General features: G+C 41.0%; 1 protein-coding gene across 1 annotated transcript in view; it reads right to left on the bottom strand.

Annotated features, from left to right (window-relative positions):
• The window catches only part of MTHFD1L (methylenetetrahydrofolate dehydrogenase (NADP+ dependent) 1 like), a 351,175-nt gene that overhangs the window by 244,079 nt on the left and 90,424 nt on the right, over positions 1 to 16,672 (bottom strand). The window contains exons 14-16 of the mRNA XM_089694250.1: positions 14,604 to 14,711; positions 14,319 to 14,393; positions 6,217 to 6,319 (exon numbers count right to left, since the gene is read on the bottom strand). Coding sequence (XP_089550376.1) covers positions 6,217 to 6,319; positions 14,319 to 14,393; positions 14,604 to 14,711 — 286 coding nt within the window. The remainder of the gene's footprint in view (positions 1 to 6,216; positions 6,320 to 14,318; positions 14,394 to 14,603; positions 14,712 to 16,672) is intronic.

Raw genomic sequence — 16,672 nt, forward strand, 5'->3', positions numbered from 1 at the left:
CTTTGCATGTAATGAGTCTATCTCATATATTAGTTTCACCTTTTAAGTTGCATTACTGAAATAAATGAACTTTTGCACGGTATTCTAATGTTTCAAGTTTCACCGGTATATACCACCCACTTTTAAGATGTCATTGCCATGAGATATTCAATGATATTTACTTAACCGCTCAGTGGTCATAATGTTATGGTAAAATATAAGCCGATTAAACTTCAGCTTTAAACCCAGGATCACCCTCCACTGGTATGTTGGTAACTCTGTTAAAGGACAGACTGCCAGATCCACAGTGGGGTAGACCACTTTAGTACAAAGCATGTACAAGGCTAATATTCCCTTGAAAAAGAAAAACTCTTGTTTGTCAGTGTGTTTCCAATCACCCTAGAGAAATCGTTGGAAAAGCAGGTACAATGGAAAAATCATTGCAGCCTTACGGACTTTTGTCGTTTATTAAAGTTTCAAAAGTCTGGAAACTGCACTGGTAAAAAGACAAACAGGCTGACCTTCTAATCACAGAGTGGTGTACACTACATTGATTAGAGCTGAATCGGTCTCCCGAGAGGTGTAGCAGTCAATAGAAGCAAGTGCATCTGTCAAGGACTGAAGCGATTCAGAGTGAGGCTTTGGGGATGCTAAGATCATGGGCAAATCAGTTAAAAAATCTGCAAGGAAAGGCGCAGGGGCATGCTTGTGGCCTCTACGGAGAAACTCCGTAAATAACTAGGACACAGTCTTGGATGACTGTAGTAAAACCTCAGCTGTAAGGTGGAAGCTGGCCACAGCTTACCTGAGTGCAACATGAATCTAGGATGGAGATGCTGGCCGTATTCTGGGGTATGCTGCCAGCAGCAATGGAGTGGTCAGTGGAATGTGAGCTGGGAGCAACCGGTACAGTGGTAGAATCAGACATGTTTGGATTTACAAGGCAGCAAAGCAACGCAAAGCTCAGGTAGGAGACAAGGCCTCAGGTAATACTGAACATCTAAAACGTTGGTAGCAGATGAGGGTCGGATGGCCAGAGGTGACCAAAATCACAGTAGGAAGGCAGCAGAAATGGTTCAAAGAACAAAGTGCCTTCCAGCAAGCAGGAGCAGCAGTGGGGAGAGATGCTTCCTTGATACTGTATGACAGGAAAGTCAGTGCAGAGCATGCGCAACACTCCCTCAGCAGATGGCATCAACAGCATTAACCCCCTTAGCCTCAGAAACCAGCAGGTTGCACCTTCAGAAGTCCATTTTTTCAGCAATAGTGATGTAAAAAAAACAAAAAAACAAAAAGAAAAACACACAGCACAATGTCAGACAGCAGGAAGTTTTATTTTTTTTTAACTTAAAAACTAGGCTTTAAATGCTCATCTTTCACAAATCATGTTACAGTCAGTTCGGACTCTCCGCAATGTTTTAGTTGAACAATGATGTGATACTGTTTATGGGGCATCGCCTGGTAGCAATCTGACTATACTCAGAAGCTAAAGTGTTACAGTTTACTCCAAAGGAAGCCTAATGCCCCATACACACGATGAGATTATCGGACAAATGATCGCTCGTGTTTTTCTTTGCATGCTAGTCTCATTTCGAAAATGAAGAGGTTACTAATGTTTTGAAAATTCTCATATGACAATACAACTTCAAAAGTGATGTAATCTATTGTACAGTATTCTTTTCTTTCCAAGAACATGTGGTTTTGGCCTCTCGATTATTTTTAAATACTGAACTGACTAAAATGAAAATAGTTTGCTCTGTTATTGTACAATAAAGATTTTTGTGCTTGTCCCTTCGGATATCGTCACATGAACTGTCGTGATCGGCTGTTAAAGCTATGTACTAATGGTCAGATTATTGTACAATCCCTCCAAAAATTATTTTTGTCATCAGATTTTCTGATGTCTACTAGGCATAAAGCCTTCTTATCCATCAGTGGGGGAACACCCTCTTCAGGGCAATAGCTGGGCCAAAGACATTTGAAAGTCAGATTGTGCTTGTACATTTAAAACATTCTTTAATGACTATAGCCAAGTTATGAGGCTGTTCTCTTATTTCAGCAGCTGGAAACATGAGCCGATTAGAGGTAAAATTAACAAATCTTTATCTTTAACAATGTAAAGATCTAAAGTAACAAAAACTAGGGTAAACCTTACAATAATAACTCCCTGTTCTCTGAAAAGAGTTTTATTTTAACCTAAGGTTTGTCATATAGGGAGTTATTTACTAAACCTGGTGAGTGCAAAATTTCTGCATAGAAACCAATCCGCTTCCAGGTTTTACTGCCAAAGCTCAATTGAACAAGCTGAACTTAAAAGCTGATTGGCTATCATGCACGGCTGCACCAGATTCTGAGTGACCAAGTTTTAGTAAATCTCTCCCATAGAGACTTAAAAGCAGGCAATACAACAGATTGTTGTACAAGGTCATACTGTTGCAAATGATGATGGAAACGTTTCTTATTGCTGCAGAAAGATTTTCCAATATGCTAAGGAACCTATTTATATCCTTTAGCTGATTCCCATTACACCACGCATTCAATGACCAGTCAAAAGATTTTATTAGTTCCAGTGACTGCACAATCCATATAAACATTGTTATTTGCTTACCTATGGCCACCTGTGTTTATTAAATGCATCAATGCCACAAAGATAGCAAACAAAAGATGAAGCCTATATTCGCATAAATTTACAATTTACTATAAAAACTCTTGAGACCTTTCCAGAATGTTTTCAGGAGGGAAAATAAATGAAGCACAGCTAGTGCATTACTTGATAAAAATAAAAGTGAAGGACTGGAAAAAATAAAAAAATAAAAAAAATATAAAAATAAAAAATTGTAAAACTCAAAAAGAAAAAATAATAATTTCCTTAACTATTGATATTTTGAAGTTACCCATGAACATGCTCTGCACCAGGGGTAAAGGTGAAGCATGAGATTATAACACATTCATATTCAACTTCATACTGCATCATCAGCCTGTATCCCCTCTAAGCCCGAGAACGGAGCAATCACAGTCACCGATCACTCAGTTCAGAACCCTGGGCCTGATCCCCAACAATGCCCAGGGCATGCTTGCTGCCTGCCCCACCAAATCTGCCCACTGGCCCGTGGTGTACACATGTCACAGCAGGAATTATACACCCTGTCATATGGCGATCACAGTGCAAGGTCCCTCCTTCCCCTTCTCCTCCTGTCTGTACAGATGAAAACATTGGAGCCGAGGAGGGGAGGAGGATCCTCAGTGAGCTCTGGCCTTCAGTGGTGAGAGATGCTGGTGTCAGCTGCCACAGAGAGGCAATCACCGCATGTGAGACCTCGGGCACCCAGCAAGAGATGCAGGGCAGGTGCCCATCCAAAGAGGCCCCTGTCAGGCCAGTTACCAGGCTCTGGGAGGATTCAGCACAGATTTGTTGGGACACAGGTACTGTGTACTGGAAGACTCTCATGGTCCCCCCTGGCCCATGCGGCCCTGGATGGGGCCCAGGTCCTTCACGACGCAGAGGCCCCGTCAGGCCAGTTACCAGGCTCTGGGATGATTCAGCAAAGATTTGTTGGGACACAAGTACTGTGTGTACTGGAAGACTCTCATGGGCCCCCCCGGCCCATGCGGCCTCCTTCACGACGCTGGGGCCCTCAACATCTGCATGGGCTATCCTCCACTGATGATGGCCCTGCATTTTTACATTATAATAGTCATCCAGTTCTTTTTAATGGAATTCCAATTAGTTCCTGAGCGCAAGATGTAACTTCCCTCAGAAAGAAGGTTTTGAACAAAAGGGTGTTAGCCAGGCTAAAGGGTTGATTTACTAAAACAGTGCAAAATCTGGTGCAGCTGTGCATCGTAGCCAATCAGCTTCTAACATAAGCCTGTTCAATTAAGCTTCGGCAACAAAATCTGGAAGATGAACATTTCCCTTTGTGCAATGAAGGCAGCCCGTTCACTTTGAAGAACATCGATTCACAATTTCTAGAACATAGGACTTTAAAAAAGGAAGCCAACTTTTTAGACAAGATCATCAAGAAACTAACTCATCTGAAAGACAAACCAGCAAGATTAAAGACAAGCTCCTTTCTTATGGAGGACAGAACTGTTCTCTGGCAATGCGGTCAGAACATCAGTGCATGGGGAAGGGGATGGTAGGAACAGGCAATGATTCCATGGAGTTTGTGGAAGAATATCATTTAATGCTTTATTCTCTGTGAAAACAGCTCAGAGTCCCCTCATGAACCTATACCTTTACAACATCCATCTTGTCAGCAAGAATAGTTTATTAACGGACAGAAAAATGAACATGTAGAAAAAGGAAAAGATATATCCCTCACCCTTTCCAAAAACCTCTTCCTGTACATATTGGCAGAGATAGAAAGGCAACCATATTGAATGTGAAAACAAACCTGAGAGTCATTTCACAAACAAAGTCTTAATTCTTTAGGTTAAAGTGTTACAAAACCATAAAATCAGTCTGTATATGCAGTAAAACATATTCCACTCACTGTGGAACCTAAGGGGTTAATCCTCTGCATTGTGTAAAAAGGACATCTGATCCCATCTTCTCTTCTCCTCCCCTTCTACTGTCCCCAATCCCTCCGCTGATAGTACAGAGCACTAGGAGTAACTGCACATGCTCAGTTTGGTGTGTATTGCTAGAGTTTTTTTTTTTTCATTGGGAGAGTGCATGTGATTAGCACAATCAACGCTGTCTGGAGAGAGGGCCAGGGGTCCTGTAGTCTCAGAGCAGTTGGAGAATGAAATCTCCTCCTACAAGCTTTAACCATGGCTCAGCTGGCCACTGATAGAAGTCACAAGACTGCTATGTACAACTGATGAGAAAAGGTATTTAGCAGTTTATATTTACTAAAATAATTGCATTTCCGTGTACTGTGGGGGACCAGATGATGGTGAATACGGGGTCCTGGGCTTAGTAACACTAACTGCCTCCTGCCTGCCATATAGTAATATGATGGACGCAAGGTGGTTCCCTTGTTCTGGGAGTACGTCATATGACATCCTCCCATTCTAACCACGCATGCGCAGCTCCCGGAGCGCGGCAGTGCGCTGTGTCCCTCTGACACAGCGGATCACCGATCCACGGAAAAAGCCGAAGATGTCGGCTCGGTCATGTGATCAGCTGTGTCCAATCACATGTAAGCAGAGAAATTACGGTTATCTGCATTTCTCTCCCCACGAGCTGTCACGCTGACAGCTCGTGAGGAGAGGAGAGCCGGTAATCAGCATTCCTCGGAGGGGACATGTACCCAGATCATCAGAGCACTGATGATCAGTGTGCCCTGATGATCTGTGTAGCCCCAGCAGCGCTACCTGTCAGTGTGCTCATCCATGCCACCTGCCAGTGCCCATGAGTGCCGCCTAACAGTGCCAGTCAGTGCCATATATGAGTGCTGCCTTTCAGTGCCCATCAGTGCCACCTACCAGTGCCTCCTCATCAGTGCCCATCACTGCAGCCTCATTAGCGCACATCAGTGAAGGAGAAAAATCACTTACTGGCAAAATTTTATAACAAAAACTAAGAAAAAAGTTTTTGTTTTTTTTTTTTCAAAATTTTATGTGGTTTTTGGTTTAAGAAAAAATAAAAAACCCAGAGGTGATTAAATACCATCAAAACAAAACAATTATACAAATTTCATATGGGTACAGTGTTTCATGACCGCGCAATTGTCAAAGTGAAAGATGGAAATTGGCCTGGGCAGGAAGGGGGTATAAATGCCCTGTAGGCTAGTGGTTAAAATACAAGGCATACAATGCAGATATATTCATTCAGATATCTAAGCAAATAAACCTAGTATTCTTCTAAAATTAGTTGGGCCTCCAATTAGAAGAAATGCAGCACTTGATACATTTAATAGCTGTACCTAATCCCAGCAGTCTCAAAATATTCACTTTGGTGTGTAGGGCTCACACAAATGTTGTAAAAAAAACATACATGGAAAAAAGATAGGAAATATCACGGTTCACAAATTTTACTTTTCAGTTATAATTACTAACCATACATTGACACTCTTAGCTGACTGAGTTTTCATCTAAGTGAAGCTTTTGCTGAAACCTAAAACCTAGCAAGAGGTGGCCCACACCAGTGAATCTCCACTCCAATCCTCCAGGACATGGTTGTGGGATTTCCTTCACCTTGCACACAATATTTTATCAGTTATGGGGAGATATTCATATAGAATTACATTTTTAATTATACACACACACACCATAGTTTCACTCCCTTACCTCTCTGCCATGTTATTGTAGAAGGGTCAATATCCAGGCGGACAAATCTGCTGATCTCTTCTGCAGTCAGTAATTTAGGGTCTATCTTGTCAATATCTATTCTCTAGCAAAACACAGAAAAAAAAAAAAAAAATTGTTTAGCTGCTCCAACTCTAGGTTGCTCTTCAATTCTCACACCCCTTTGAGGAAAAAAAAAAAAAATACCCCAGCTTATTGTTCCCCTGCTCCAGAAGACAACACTAGTTTCATAAGCCATCCCTCTAATATTCTGTAATCTAACACCATTAAAAAAAAAAAAAAAAAAAAAAAAAAAAAAAACACGCTTCAATGTGGTTATTGCTTCTCTTTTAAAACCCAGTGGTGAGACACTTTACACAACTATTTTATGAATTAAAGCGGCTACAAAAGCTTGCATGTAAAAAAGGAGAAGTATGGCAAAAGCTCTTTTGGCTATACCTCTTACGGGTCACAGCAGTGGACTTCGTTCTGTACTCCTGTGACCAGGGGCGGACTGACAACTCACGGGGCCCCCGGGCAATAGGGGATCATGGGGCCCCTGTGCCCTTGCGCAAACTCAAAAAAGCCTATGAAAAAAGGTACCGGGGCATCTCATGGGGCCCCCTACTCAACCCGGGCCCTCAGGCAGTGCCCGAGTTACCAAATGGTCAGTCCGCCCCTGCCTGTGACCCATATTCAGCCAATAGTTGGCTTAAGTCACTGTCAGCTGACGTCAATGAGCCAGTCTAGACTTTGGAGGTACCATGACTTCAATGCCAGGGTCCACCCAAATTCCGGACCGGCAGCTGGCTCAGCCTCACATCGCGCTGCTGAGAGCTTGAGCCAGCCACTCCTGTTCATGCACAGCCCACAGCGCTTTAGTGAGTACTGGAGGGGCAGATCAGAGAGCCGGTGACTAACAATCACTGCTCACTGAAGACAGAGAACCGAGTAATCAGCAGCTATGCGATTGCTCAATTCTGTCTTAAGGAGGTAGTGAGGGACAGATGCAGCTTCGGACTGATTCTGCATCCACATAGAAGAGTATAAAAATGTTTGTATTTTGAATTCCTATACTTCACTTTTAAAAGAGTGATTTTCAGGACTGAGCTGTCATCTCATTCTTGCTCCTCACTCAGAGGCAGAGGCTTCTCCCAGTATCAGCAAAATTGTTCTGCTGTCACTTTTAAATTCACCAAGCTCTGTTTATCACAGGCATCATGCCTTTATAATAAAGTAGCAACAGAAATGATAATGACCAGTTAAGTGATAAAAAATACAAAAAAACAGACAATGGAAAGATGGTTAATTAAAACATACTCGGTCATGTAATTTACCTGTAAAAGAATCCCTTGTGTAAAAAAGCTCTGAGATTGCTACTGCGTATACTCATAAAATGAGCAGTGTGGCCAAGCAGTGAGAAAAGTGAATAGAATTCTAGGTGGCATCCAGTCAACCGGAAAAAGGAGGTCCCGATTTCCCTATATACTGTAGGTCTTTATTTAGAATTTACTTAGAATATGGTGTCTGGTTCTGGAGACCTCACGTACAAAAACTTGATATGGTAGAACAAGTCAGAGATGGGCAACAAAAATAGTGAAAGGCATGAGGGGTGTAAAAAAAATCAGCAGCAACTTCAGGAACTTAGAGTGGTTCTAAAGGCTTCTTACCTCCATGCATTCTATGCATGAAGGTATGTGCAACTTCTCCCCTCTTACCTGAGTCTGATCCCGATCTAGTGATATGCACAAGAGCAGAATCTCTCTCCAGTGTCTGCCTCCTTATTGGCTGAAACACAGTAGCAGGAGCCATTGGCTTCCGCTGCTGTCAATCACAGCCAGTGAGTAGGGAGTGGGTAGCAGGGCCGAGCTGCACTCAGTCTCTCAGACACACAGAGGCAGCTCGGGAACAAGCACACGGGAGTGCCCTCAGAGCCACCAGCTTGCTTTGGGGGCATTCAGCAAGGGGGAGGGGCCAGGAGCACCACAGGGGACCCAAGAAGAGGACCGGGCTGCTCTATACAAAATCATTGCACAGAGCAGGTAAGTATTTTTTTTTAAATGTAAACCTTTATTATAAAGTGAAACCACTTTATTATGTACAGTCTGGAGGAAAGAAGGTAAACACAGGGACATGACCTCAGCAAGTGGAAAGTCCAAAACTAATCTTAGAAAAATTTTACCAAAATGGTGGTTAATACTTGGAATAGATTTCCAAGTAAGTGGATTTAAACATACTTTGGACAAACATAGATCTATCACTCAAGTGACATAGTATTCCTCTGCAACTCTTGCCCAGCAGCACAGACACAGTCGTAGAATAGGAATGGGCTATTAAATGCAAGGTGTAGGAGGCTGTGCTAGGGAACTGACCCTGCTGAAATAGTCAAATTTGCTTGCAAGATCAGAGGCTCATTGCAAATCAATAAAAAATACGAAATGTATAGAAAGGAACAACACAGCAAGTAAGCAGTTAAAATGTGTTTCTACATGGAATTTTAGTTGGTGACAGGATCTCTCTGGTAGGAAACAGCCACGGGAATATGTAAATTGCAATTTATTTAAAAATGTGGCACAACAATCAAACCATGAGCATATTAACTTCATTTAATCTGTTTTAAGTGGAGGAGAGGGAAAAAGCAAAAAAAAAAATAAAAATTAAATAAATGAATTTTTATTTTATTATAGTCTGTCTCCATATGAAAAAAAATTAAATTCCTCCTGACCAATTGTCATTAAAAAACCAGAAGTGAAGATAATCAGTGCAATTGGAAAACCTGCTCTAGTGACAAATGCCTATAGTAGAATTTCCTTTTCGGTCATGTCTCCCCAACACAGGCATAAACAGCATTAAAACCCTGACAGGGATTCCAACTTTTTTCCACTAAAACTAAAGTAGAACATTAAAAATGTACTCTGGCGAGGCAAGATGTGCATTATTAAAAGCGAAGTTGAAGATGCTTTAAGGCTTAGGAGGACAAAATGAAAAAAAAAAAATATCTTTCAAAACTCACCCAACCTAAATACAGCTTACATGTTCTCCTAAAGCCTCCCAGATGCCACTAAAAAAGACCAACCCTTTGTTTCTGCTTAAGCGAGAACAGGAAACATCTAATCAAAATCTTTTTATGCGGCTTAAGTTTTCTCGCACCATTGACAATCAGATGGGTGTGGAGCCAAAGGTCAACACTTATTATTTGAGAATCTTCTAGTCTTTAACAATAAGCCTGGTGAAATGAAAGCTCTTGTGAATTTCTAGTATTCCCTTTGCAGCGGAGTTCACTAGGTAAAATCAACAAATTTCTAGCAATGTATGGTTCACAGAAAAAGATAGAAGGATTTGAGAGTGTACCTCACACATGGAGTCAGTTGGATACTGTGCCAAAGGTATTTTTCTAGGATTACTGAGAGTGGCACTTCAGATGGAAACTTCAACTTCCAGCCTACCAGTGATTAATATTCCTCTTACAAGAAAAAGAAATCTTTCTAGTGTATTTTAACCCTGCTTATTTAACAAATTCCAGATGTAAAAACAAAGCTACCCTAAATATTAGCCAATTACAGGTCAAATTTAAAAAAACTCTTATTTATTCAAGCTTACATCTGAGCTTAAAGGGAAGAATATCTAAACACACAAAAAATTTGGGAATGTATTCTTAGACCAAGGTAGACCTTTGTCTTCAGGTGAATGGTCATTGGCAAAAACTTTGCTAGGGCCTTACTCCTGTGTACCCATAAAGCCCTGTCCACTCCGTAAGGCTCCGGATTTTTGGAAGCTGTAAGGAGATCAAAGAGAAAGAGGGGAGGACCGGTGTCCTGCACTGTTCAAGACATGGAATTTACAGGTACATCAAAATTCCAGTAATCATACAGCACAGGAATTGATTCTTAAATTATTGCTTGGGAACATCCAATGATCTAAGGGGTGGTTAACAAAACAGGAACAGGCCCAAACAAGGTGGTGGCAGGCAAGGGTTGGATGACTGAGTGGGCAAGAGGAACAAATCAAAGGCACTTTTTCAGCAGGAGTAGCAGTGGGGAGATTTTTCCTGGAGGCTGAATGGCGGGGAAAAAAAAAAAAAAAAAAAGAGAATGTGGCACTCCACCCAACAGATAATTTAAGCGCTCAGTACCACAAACTTAATCCCTTTCACAGCAAAACCAGTGGAAACAGGCACCCAACAGCCTTAATTTAGGTAGTTCAAGGTGCTCCTCACCTCTCCACTCTTCCGCATTTGGATACTCTTACCTTACTTTTTGAAAGGTTTCTAATCTTTTTAGTGCAGCTTCCAGCTTTCTCTTTCTAGACAAGAATGATGCTGGCCCAAATTTTGGGTCAAGATCAAAGTTTGCTTGAAAGTGTTTATAGCATAGATAACATTCCTCCAATATCTAGAGAGTTTGGGACATTTCTAGAGCATATGCATTAGGGTGTTAGCATCAGCCTCACAGCTTACAAAATTGGGGCTTATTCCCAGGTCTCTACTGATTTTTTGAGTTTTTGCTGGGTATAATAAGTAGAACAAAAAACTGGGCACATTTTTGCATAGAAGACAGACTACAGGTATCACCGACCATTCTGCATCTGTTAAAGCAGAATTCATAATTTAAAAAAAAACAAACGCTGACAGGTAGAATTTTTATAAAAAGAGGACCCTAGTGATCTCTTCTATCAAAGGCTTTATCCTACCTGTCCGTGGTAACGTACATGGACCTTCATATGTACAACTCCGAGTAGATCTATGACACTGTGCCTTAATTATATGACTCCCATGCACATGCACGGGAGTGATGTCAACACGGCCCAGTGATTGAAGCGGCCAAAACACAGCAAACCCAGATGTTAGACTGGGCAAAGACTGAAGCACCCAGTACCGGATGGACTGCTTTGTTTAACCAGCAAGTCTACCATAATATGCAGTGCATACTAGCTCATTATGGCATAAAATTACCTTAGGGCCCAATAAAAAGAAAAAAAATGGTTTAATGCTTTAATGGACCTACGTCTGCCTCTGATCCAATCCTATGTAGCAAGGATAGACTTTTCTGTTTCGACGCAGAAACATTAAAAATAGAGAAAACGAGAGCTTTATCACCCTCTACATGGGTGAGATATCTATACATTTTAAAGTGCCTGTGAAAGGCTTTCACACTCTTAAACACGAGACATCAAAAGAAAAAAAAGTTTAAAAATGGTCTTCAATGGCACAGAAAAATAATTAGCGATCGATAAAAGTCTTCTAGTATCACCAGCAGAACTCTAACATGACTAGCAAAACTAACAGAAGCCTACATATACAGTTGTTACAATGAATGTTGCATGTCTGAAGCACGTAACATTTGTCAAAAGCATGTTAGTGAGGTCAGGATGCTGGGATAATTGAAACCATTCCACAAAAATATTTTTCTTTCGATGTCCCCTGTTAAATTGAACTGCCAGGCAGCATGCAACACACCCATGTCCTGCTTTAAAAGGCAGGGTCCAATCACATGGTTTAATCAAAGATAATGTGTTGGTAATGGATCTACTGCCACCTAGTGCCTGTTAATTATTCTGTTTCCAATGCTAGATAATACGTGCGTATTGAGCCAACTGGGTCCTTCGTTCTATGTAAACTATGTTGTACATAACTAAGAAATATTCAGAATTTGATTAATGAGAAAGCAGGGTTGAAAGTCAAGGAACTCAGTCCAGACATATGGAGTCAGACAGGCGGACTGTAGTCTCTAGAGGTATCATTAAAAACTGTAAAGCCATAATGCTTTCATTATATAGAACTCGCCCACAAATCACTAAACAACTATGTCCACTGGATTTTAAAACTATTTTTTATATGACACAGTCATACTGCAAGCACAGATAGTACATGCAGTACAGTTAGAAGCCTTATTAGCTATAATCAATAGTGTGTCTCTGTTCGTATCAAAAACTGCTCAAAATAAAATTAAACGAACACTTTTATTAATCAGAGTATAGCATCAAGTCAGTTAAACTCCTGGGATATTGATCTGGTCAGTCAAGTAGCAGAGGGGGTTGTTCATCAGTTTCAGATGCTTTGGTGTTAACAGGTGCACTAGATGGGCAACAATGAGATGACCCCCAAAACAGGAATGGTTTTCCACGTGGAGGCCACTGACTTTTTTTCCCCCTACTCATCTTTTTTTATGGTTTTTCACTAGTTTTGTATTTGTCTAGGGTCGGTGTCACCACTGGTAGCATGAGACAATACCTGGACCCTACAGAGGCTGCACAGGCAGTCCAACTCGTCCAGGATGGCACATCAATATGTGCCATTGCCAGAAGGTTTGCTGTATCTCCCAGTACAGTCTCAAGAGCATGGAGGAAATTCCAGGAGATAGGCAGTTACTCTATTAGAGCTGGACAGGGCCAGAGAAGGTCCTTAACCCATCTGCAGGGCCGGTATCTGCTCCTTTGTGCAAGGAGGAACAGGATGAGTACTGCCTGATCCCTACAAAATGACCTCCAGCAGGCCACTGGTGTGAATGTCTCTGACCAAACAATCAGAAACAGATTTCATGAGGGTGGCCTGAGGGTTCGACGTCCTCTAGTGGGCCCTGTGCTTACTGTCCAGCACCACAGAGCTCGATTGGCATTTGCCATTAAACACCGGAATTGGCAGGTCCGCCACTGGAGCCCTGTGCTTTTCACAGATGAGAGAAGGTTCACCCTGAACACATGTGACAGATGTGAAATAGTCTGGAGAAGCCATGGAGAACAATATACTGCCTGCAACATTGTTCAGCATGACCGTTTTGGTGGTGGCAGGCTAGACAATGGCACCCTGACTGCCATTAGGTATGGGGATGAAATCCTTGGACCCATTGTAAGACCCTACACTGGTGCAGTGGGTCCTGGATTTCTCCTGGTAAACGACAATGTCTGGCCTTATGTGGCGAGAGTATGTAGGCAGTTCCTGGAGGATGAAGGAACTGATGCCATTGAATGGCCCCCACACTCGCCTGAACTAAATTCAATCGAACACCTCTGGGATATCATGTTTCAGTCCATCTGACGCCACCAGGTTGCACCTCAGACTGTCCAAGAGCTCAGTGATGCCCTGGTCCAGATCTGGGAGGAAATAGCCCCGAACACTATCAGTCATCTCATTAGGAGCATGTCCAAACATTGTCAGGCATGCATGCAAGCACATTGAGGCAGTACACACTACTGAGTACTATTTTGAGTTGCTGCAATGAAATTTCAGCAAAATGGACTAGCCTTCTGCATCTTTTATTTCACTTTGATTTTTGGAGTGTCTTTAAATTCAGTCCTCTGTAGGTTGATCATTTTCATCAAACGATAGGGCATCCTTACGTTCCTAACATTACCCAGTCCATATTAGTATAGATATCCAGCATGATATTTTTCCCCATTGAGATCTGATATATTTTCAAAGTGTTCCTTTAATTTTTTTGAGCAGTGTATGTGTAACCTGAAGATCTGTACTACAACAACATCTCTCAGCACACAGTATTAGATACAGAAAACAATCACTTTATGGATGGAATTATTAATATTTTAGATACAGCTGCTTCCAGCAGTTTTCTTTTTTAAAGTAGAACTAAAGGCCGATTTATTTTTAGTTTTGGATATAGTATGGAGTGTTTTAATCCCTGTCAGGTTTCTTTGCCATCTACCCCCCATTAGGGACATTTTCTTTCATTTCCTGTCCCATAGCCAAACAGGAATTGAGAGGAGATCTCTGGTTGTTACCAGAATTTGAGTCCCCATTGGAAGATTTCCCCACTTAAAGCAGAGGGTGAATCTCCCTAACACTTGCACAGATTTTGAGGAAGAATACAGACATCGCTGTTAACTGCAAAGGAGAGTGAATGCTGGGTCAATCCAAAATCTTGGGGAATTGTTGCGCAGAAGGCTGGAGAGCTTACATTGTGTTTGATGTATGTAAAACTGAGGGTAAGAAACAATCTGAGATTCTCATGTGGATTTAGCTCTGTGTTCCTGCACTCATAAGCATGCATTTGTGTGTGTTTGTATTCTAATTCATTATATTTAACTGTATACAATGAGATATATCATTCATAGCTCATTTGCATTTTTAAAAGGACAATTGCTACAGTTACCTTTAAACGAGCAATCTGGATTGGAGAGAAGCTTCTGACCCCATTAATAGAAGGAACAAGTCTATTATATAAAGCCTGAAAAACACAAGTTTTTGTACAGCGGCATTAACACATCAGACTTCAGAAAAATTAAAACACTAATAGGGCATACAAGCATTTAATAAAAAAATTCCAACATATACAATATGGTATATTACAGTCCATAGATACAAAATAATCAATTTTACTTTAAGTACCAAGGAAGAATGGCAATATCTGTAGCTCCACCCACAAAGTAAAGATTACCTTGTCTGATTGAGTGTTCTCATGCAGAATCCTAGCATCTATGGCAGCTGCCAGCAGGTTATTGGCTGCTGTAATAGCATGAATATCACCAGTCAAGTGCAAGTTAAACTACAAAATAATAAAAATCTGTCAGTATACATGGTAAAATCACTACAAAACAGTAAACTGGTTAGGGGAAATAAGCATTTTAGTTTAAACGTTTAGACTACTGCACAAAAATCGTATTTTAAGTTAGCATTTAGGCTGGATTTATGTCCATGTGCTTCTGTTTTCATATATTTTTTTAATGAATTTCTCAGTGAGTATTTTCTTGCATTAACACACAGGTTGGATGGTATGAAAAGAACCTGTCAGTCATTCTCCAAATACAACTAAGCCAAAATCAAATGTTCTGTTCCCATATCATGTGTTTCCATGCATTTCCTTTGACTTCTATGGGCTCCCTGATGGACACTGAGAAATTTAAAAAAAAAATGTGCCTAAACTTTTCATAACACATTACATCACAATACAAATACTGTATGTAAACCAGACTCAATAACAATGATGGGATATCAATTAACATGTGTTGTGATGCTTTGTACCGCACACTGAAATGCATAGGTGTTAATGGGGCCTATACAGGGGAAAGGGGAGATACAGAGGCTGTCATTTCAGACCTCCTTCTGAAATAGTCTGTGGGTCGTCTGTTGCTGATTCACAGCGAAAATTACCACAAAAAAATATGCAGGTCAATGAAAAGTGAGAAGTCCTTATCGGCACTCTTGCTCCAGGTCAGCAGCTCTAAGACTTGAAGTCAGAGACAACCAGACAACTAACATCTTTTAAGGAGAGATCAGTAATGACAGTGTATAATGGAGTACAGTGGACTGAATCATCAGCTGTTTTTCCTTCTTTGGGGCTCCAGTGGACCAGTAGCTTCTAGTTCCCATTCTGCCCTGAAATATTTTAACGTCTGCTCTATAATATGAAAGAAAAAAAAAAATAGATAGGGACAACCCCATAATAGCCACAAGAAATATCAGCTAACACTATTGTTTAACATCTACTAAACAATGAAATCCCAGTTTGGGGAAGACCCAACTGTTCAGAACTAAAAGCAGCAGGTCTCATTTGGTAAAGGTAAGGACAGTTGAAGAATCTGTGCCTATATGTGCTCTGAGGTCTCTGAAGAGGTCTCTAATGACGAAACATGCTGGGTGGAGCTCTGATCTCAGGGCAAACATGGTTTGTGAGCAGGAGGAGTGCAGCGGCCAGCTTGCGGTTCATATTTGTGGTGCATGAGTGTGTCCAGTGGCTGCATACCCAGCTTCTGTTCCAGTGTTTTTTGTCAATGAAGTTTAATATTTGTGCTGTTTTAATTAATATAGAGGGGAGCACCAATATCCTTTATTTTGTCTTCCTGGAGCCTGATCCATGAGAGTGACTGAGCTTGGCTTTTCCACCTGCCAATCATTGGGTTGCACACTGGGAACCTATTTGGTTAGGAAGTCATTCCTACAAGAGGTGCTTGATGTAGAACCCTAGCATCTCACTAACAGATTAAATATGCTCGAGATCTGGTTTTTATGATGGGGCTAAGATTTGGAAGTTGAGAGAGCATCCAAGGGAAGGTGAAGAGAACTTCTTAAGCGTTAACCTGCACAAGGGATTCAGGCTTAATTTTTGCACCAACTTTTATATTGATCACTTTGTATTTTTGATTATACAGTATTTGTTTACATTTTGACATATTAGTTTGTCACATTTTTGTATATGTAACATTACTATATTCTAGCACCATACTTTTACACCTGTATATTTTTGAGTGATTTTTGGTCACTTTGTGTTTGCTGCTTGTTGTGTTTCTGCCTTGTGCATGAAATTTTCCTTTATCCAATGCGAAGTTAAAAGAATTTCACAACTTGAACCCCCTAAAAGCAAACAAACGACACTCAATTCACATCTAAAGAAACAAAAGATGTAAAAAAGTAGGCTGTGCAAAAAAAGGCCCATTTACTATGAACATGGTATACCTAATGCCTTAGAAAATTCTTTTGTACCCTTCTCCTGAGTGATACCTTTTAACC

This window comes from Staurois parvus, unplaced genomic scaffold (assembly GCF_062004578.1).
Source record: "Staurois parvus isolate SC_StPar_1 unplaced genomic scaffold, SC_StPar_1.0 ptg000657l, whole genome shotgun sequence".
NCBI classification, from domain to species: Eukaryota; Metazoa; Chordata; class Amphibia; order Anura; family Ranidae; genus Staurois; species Staurois parvus.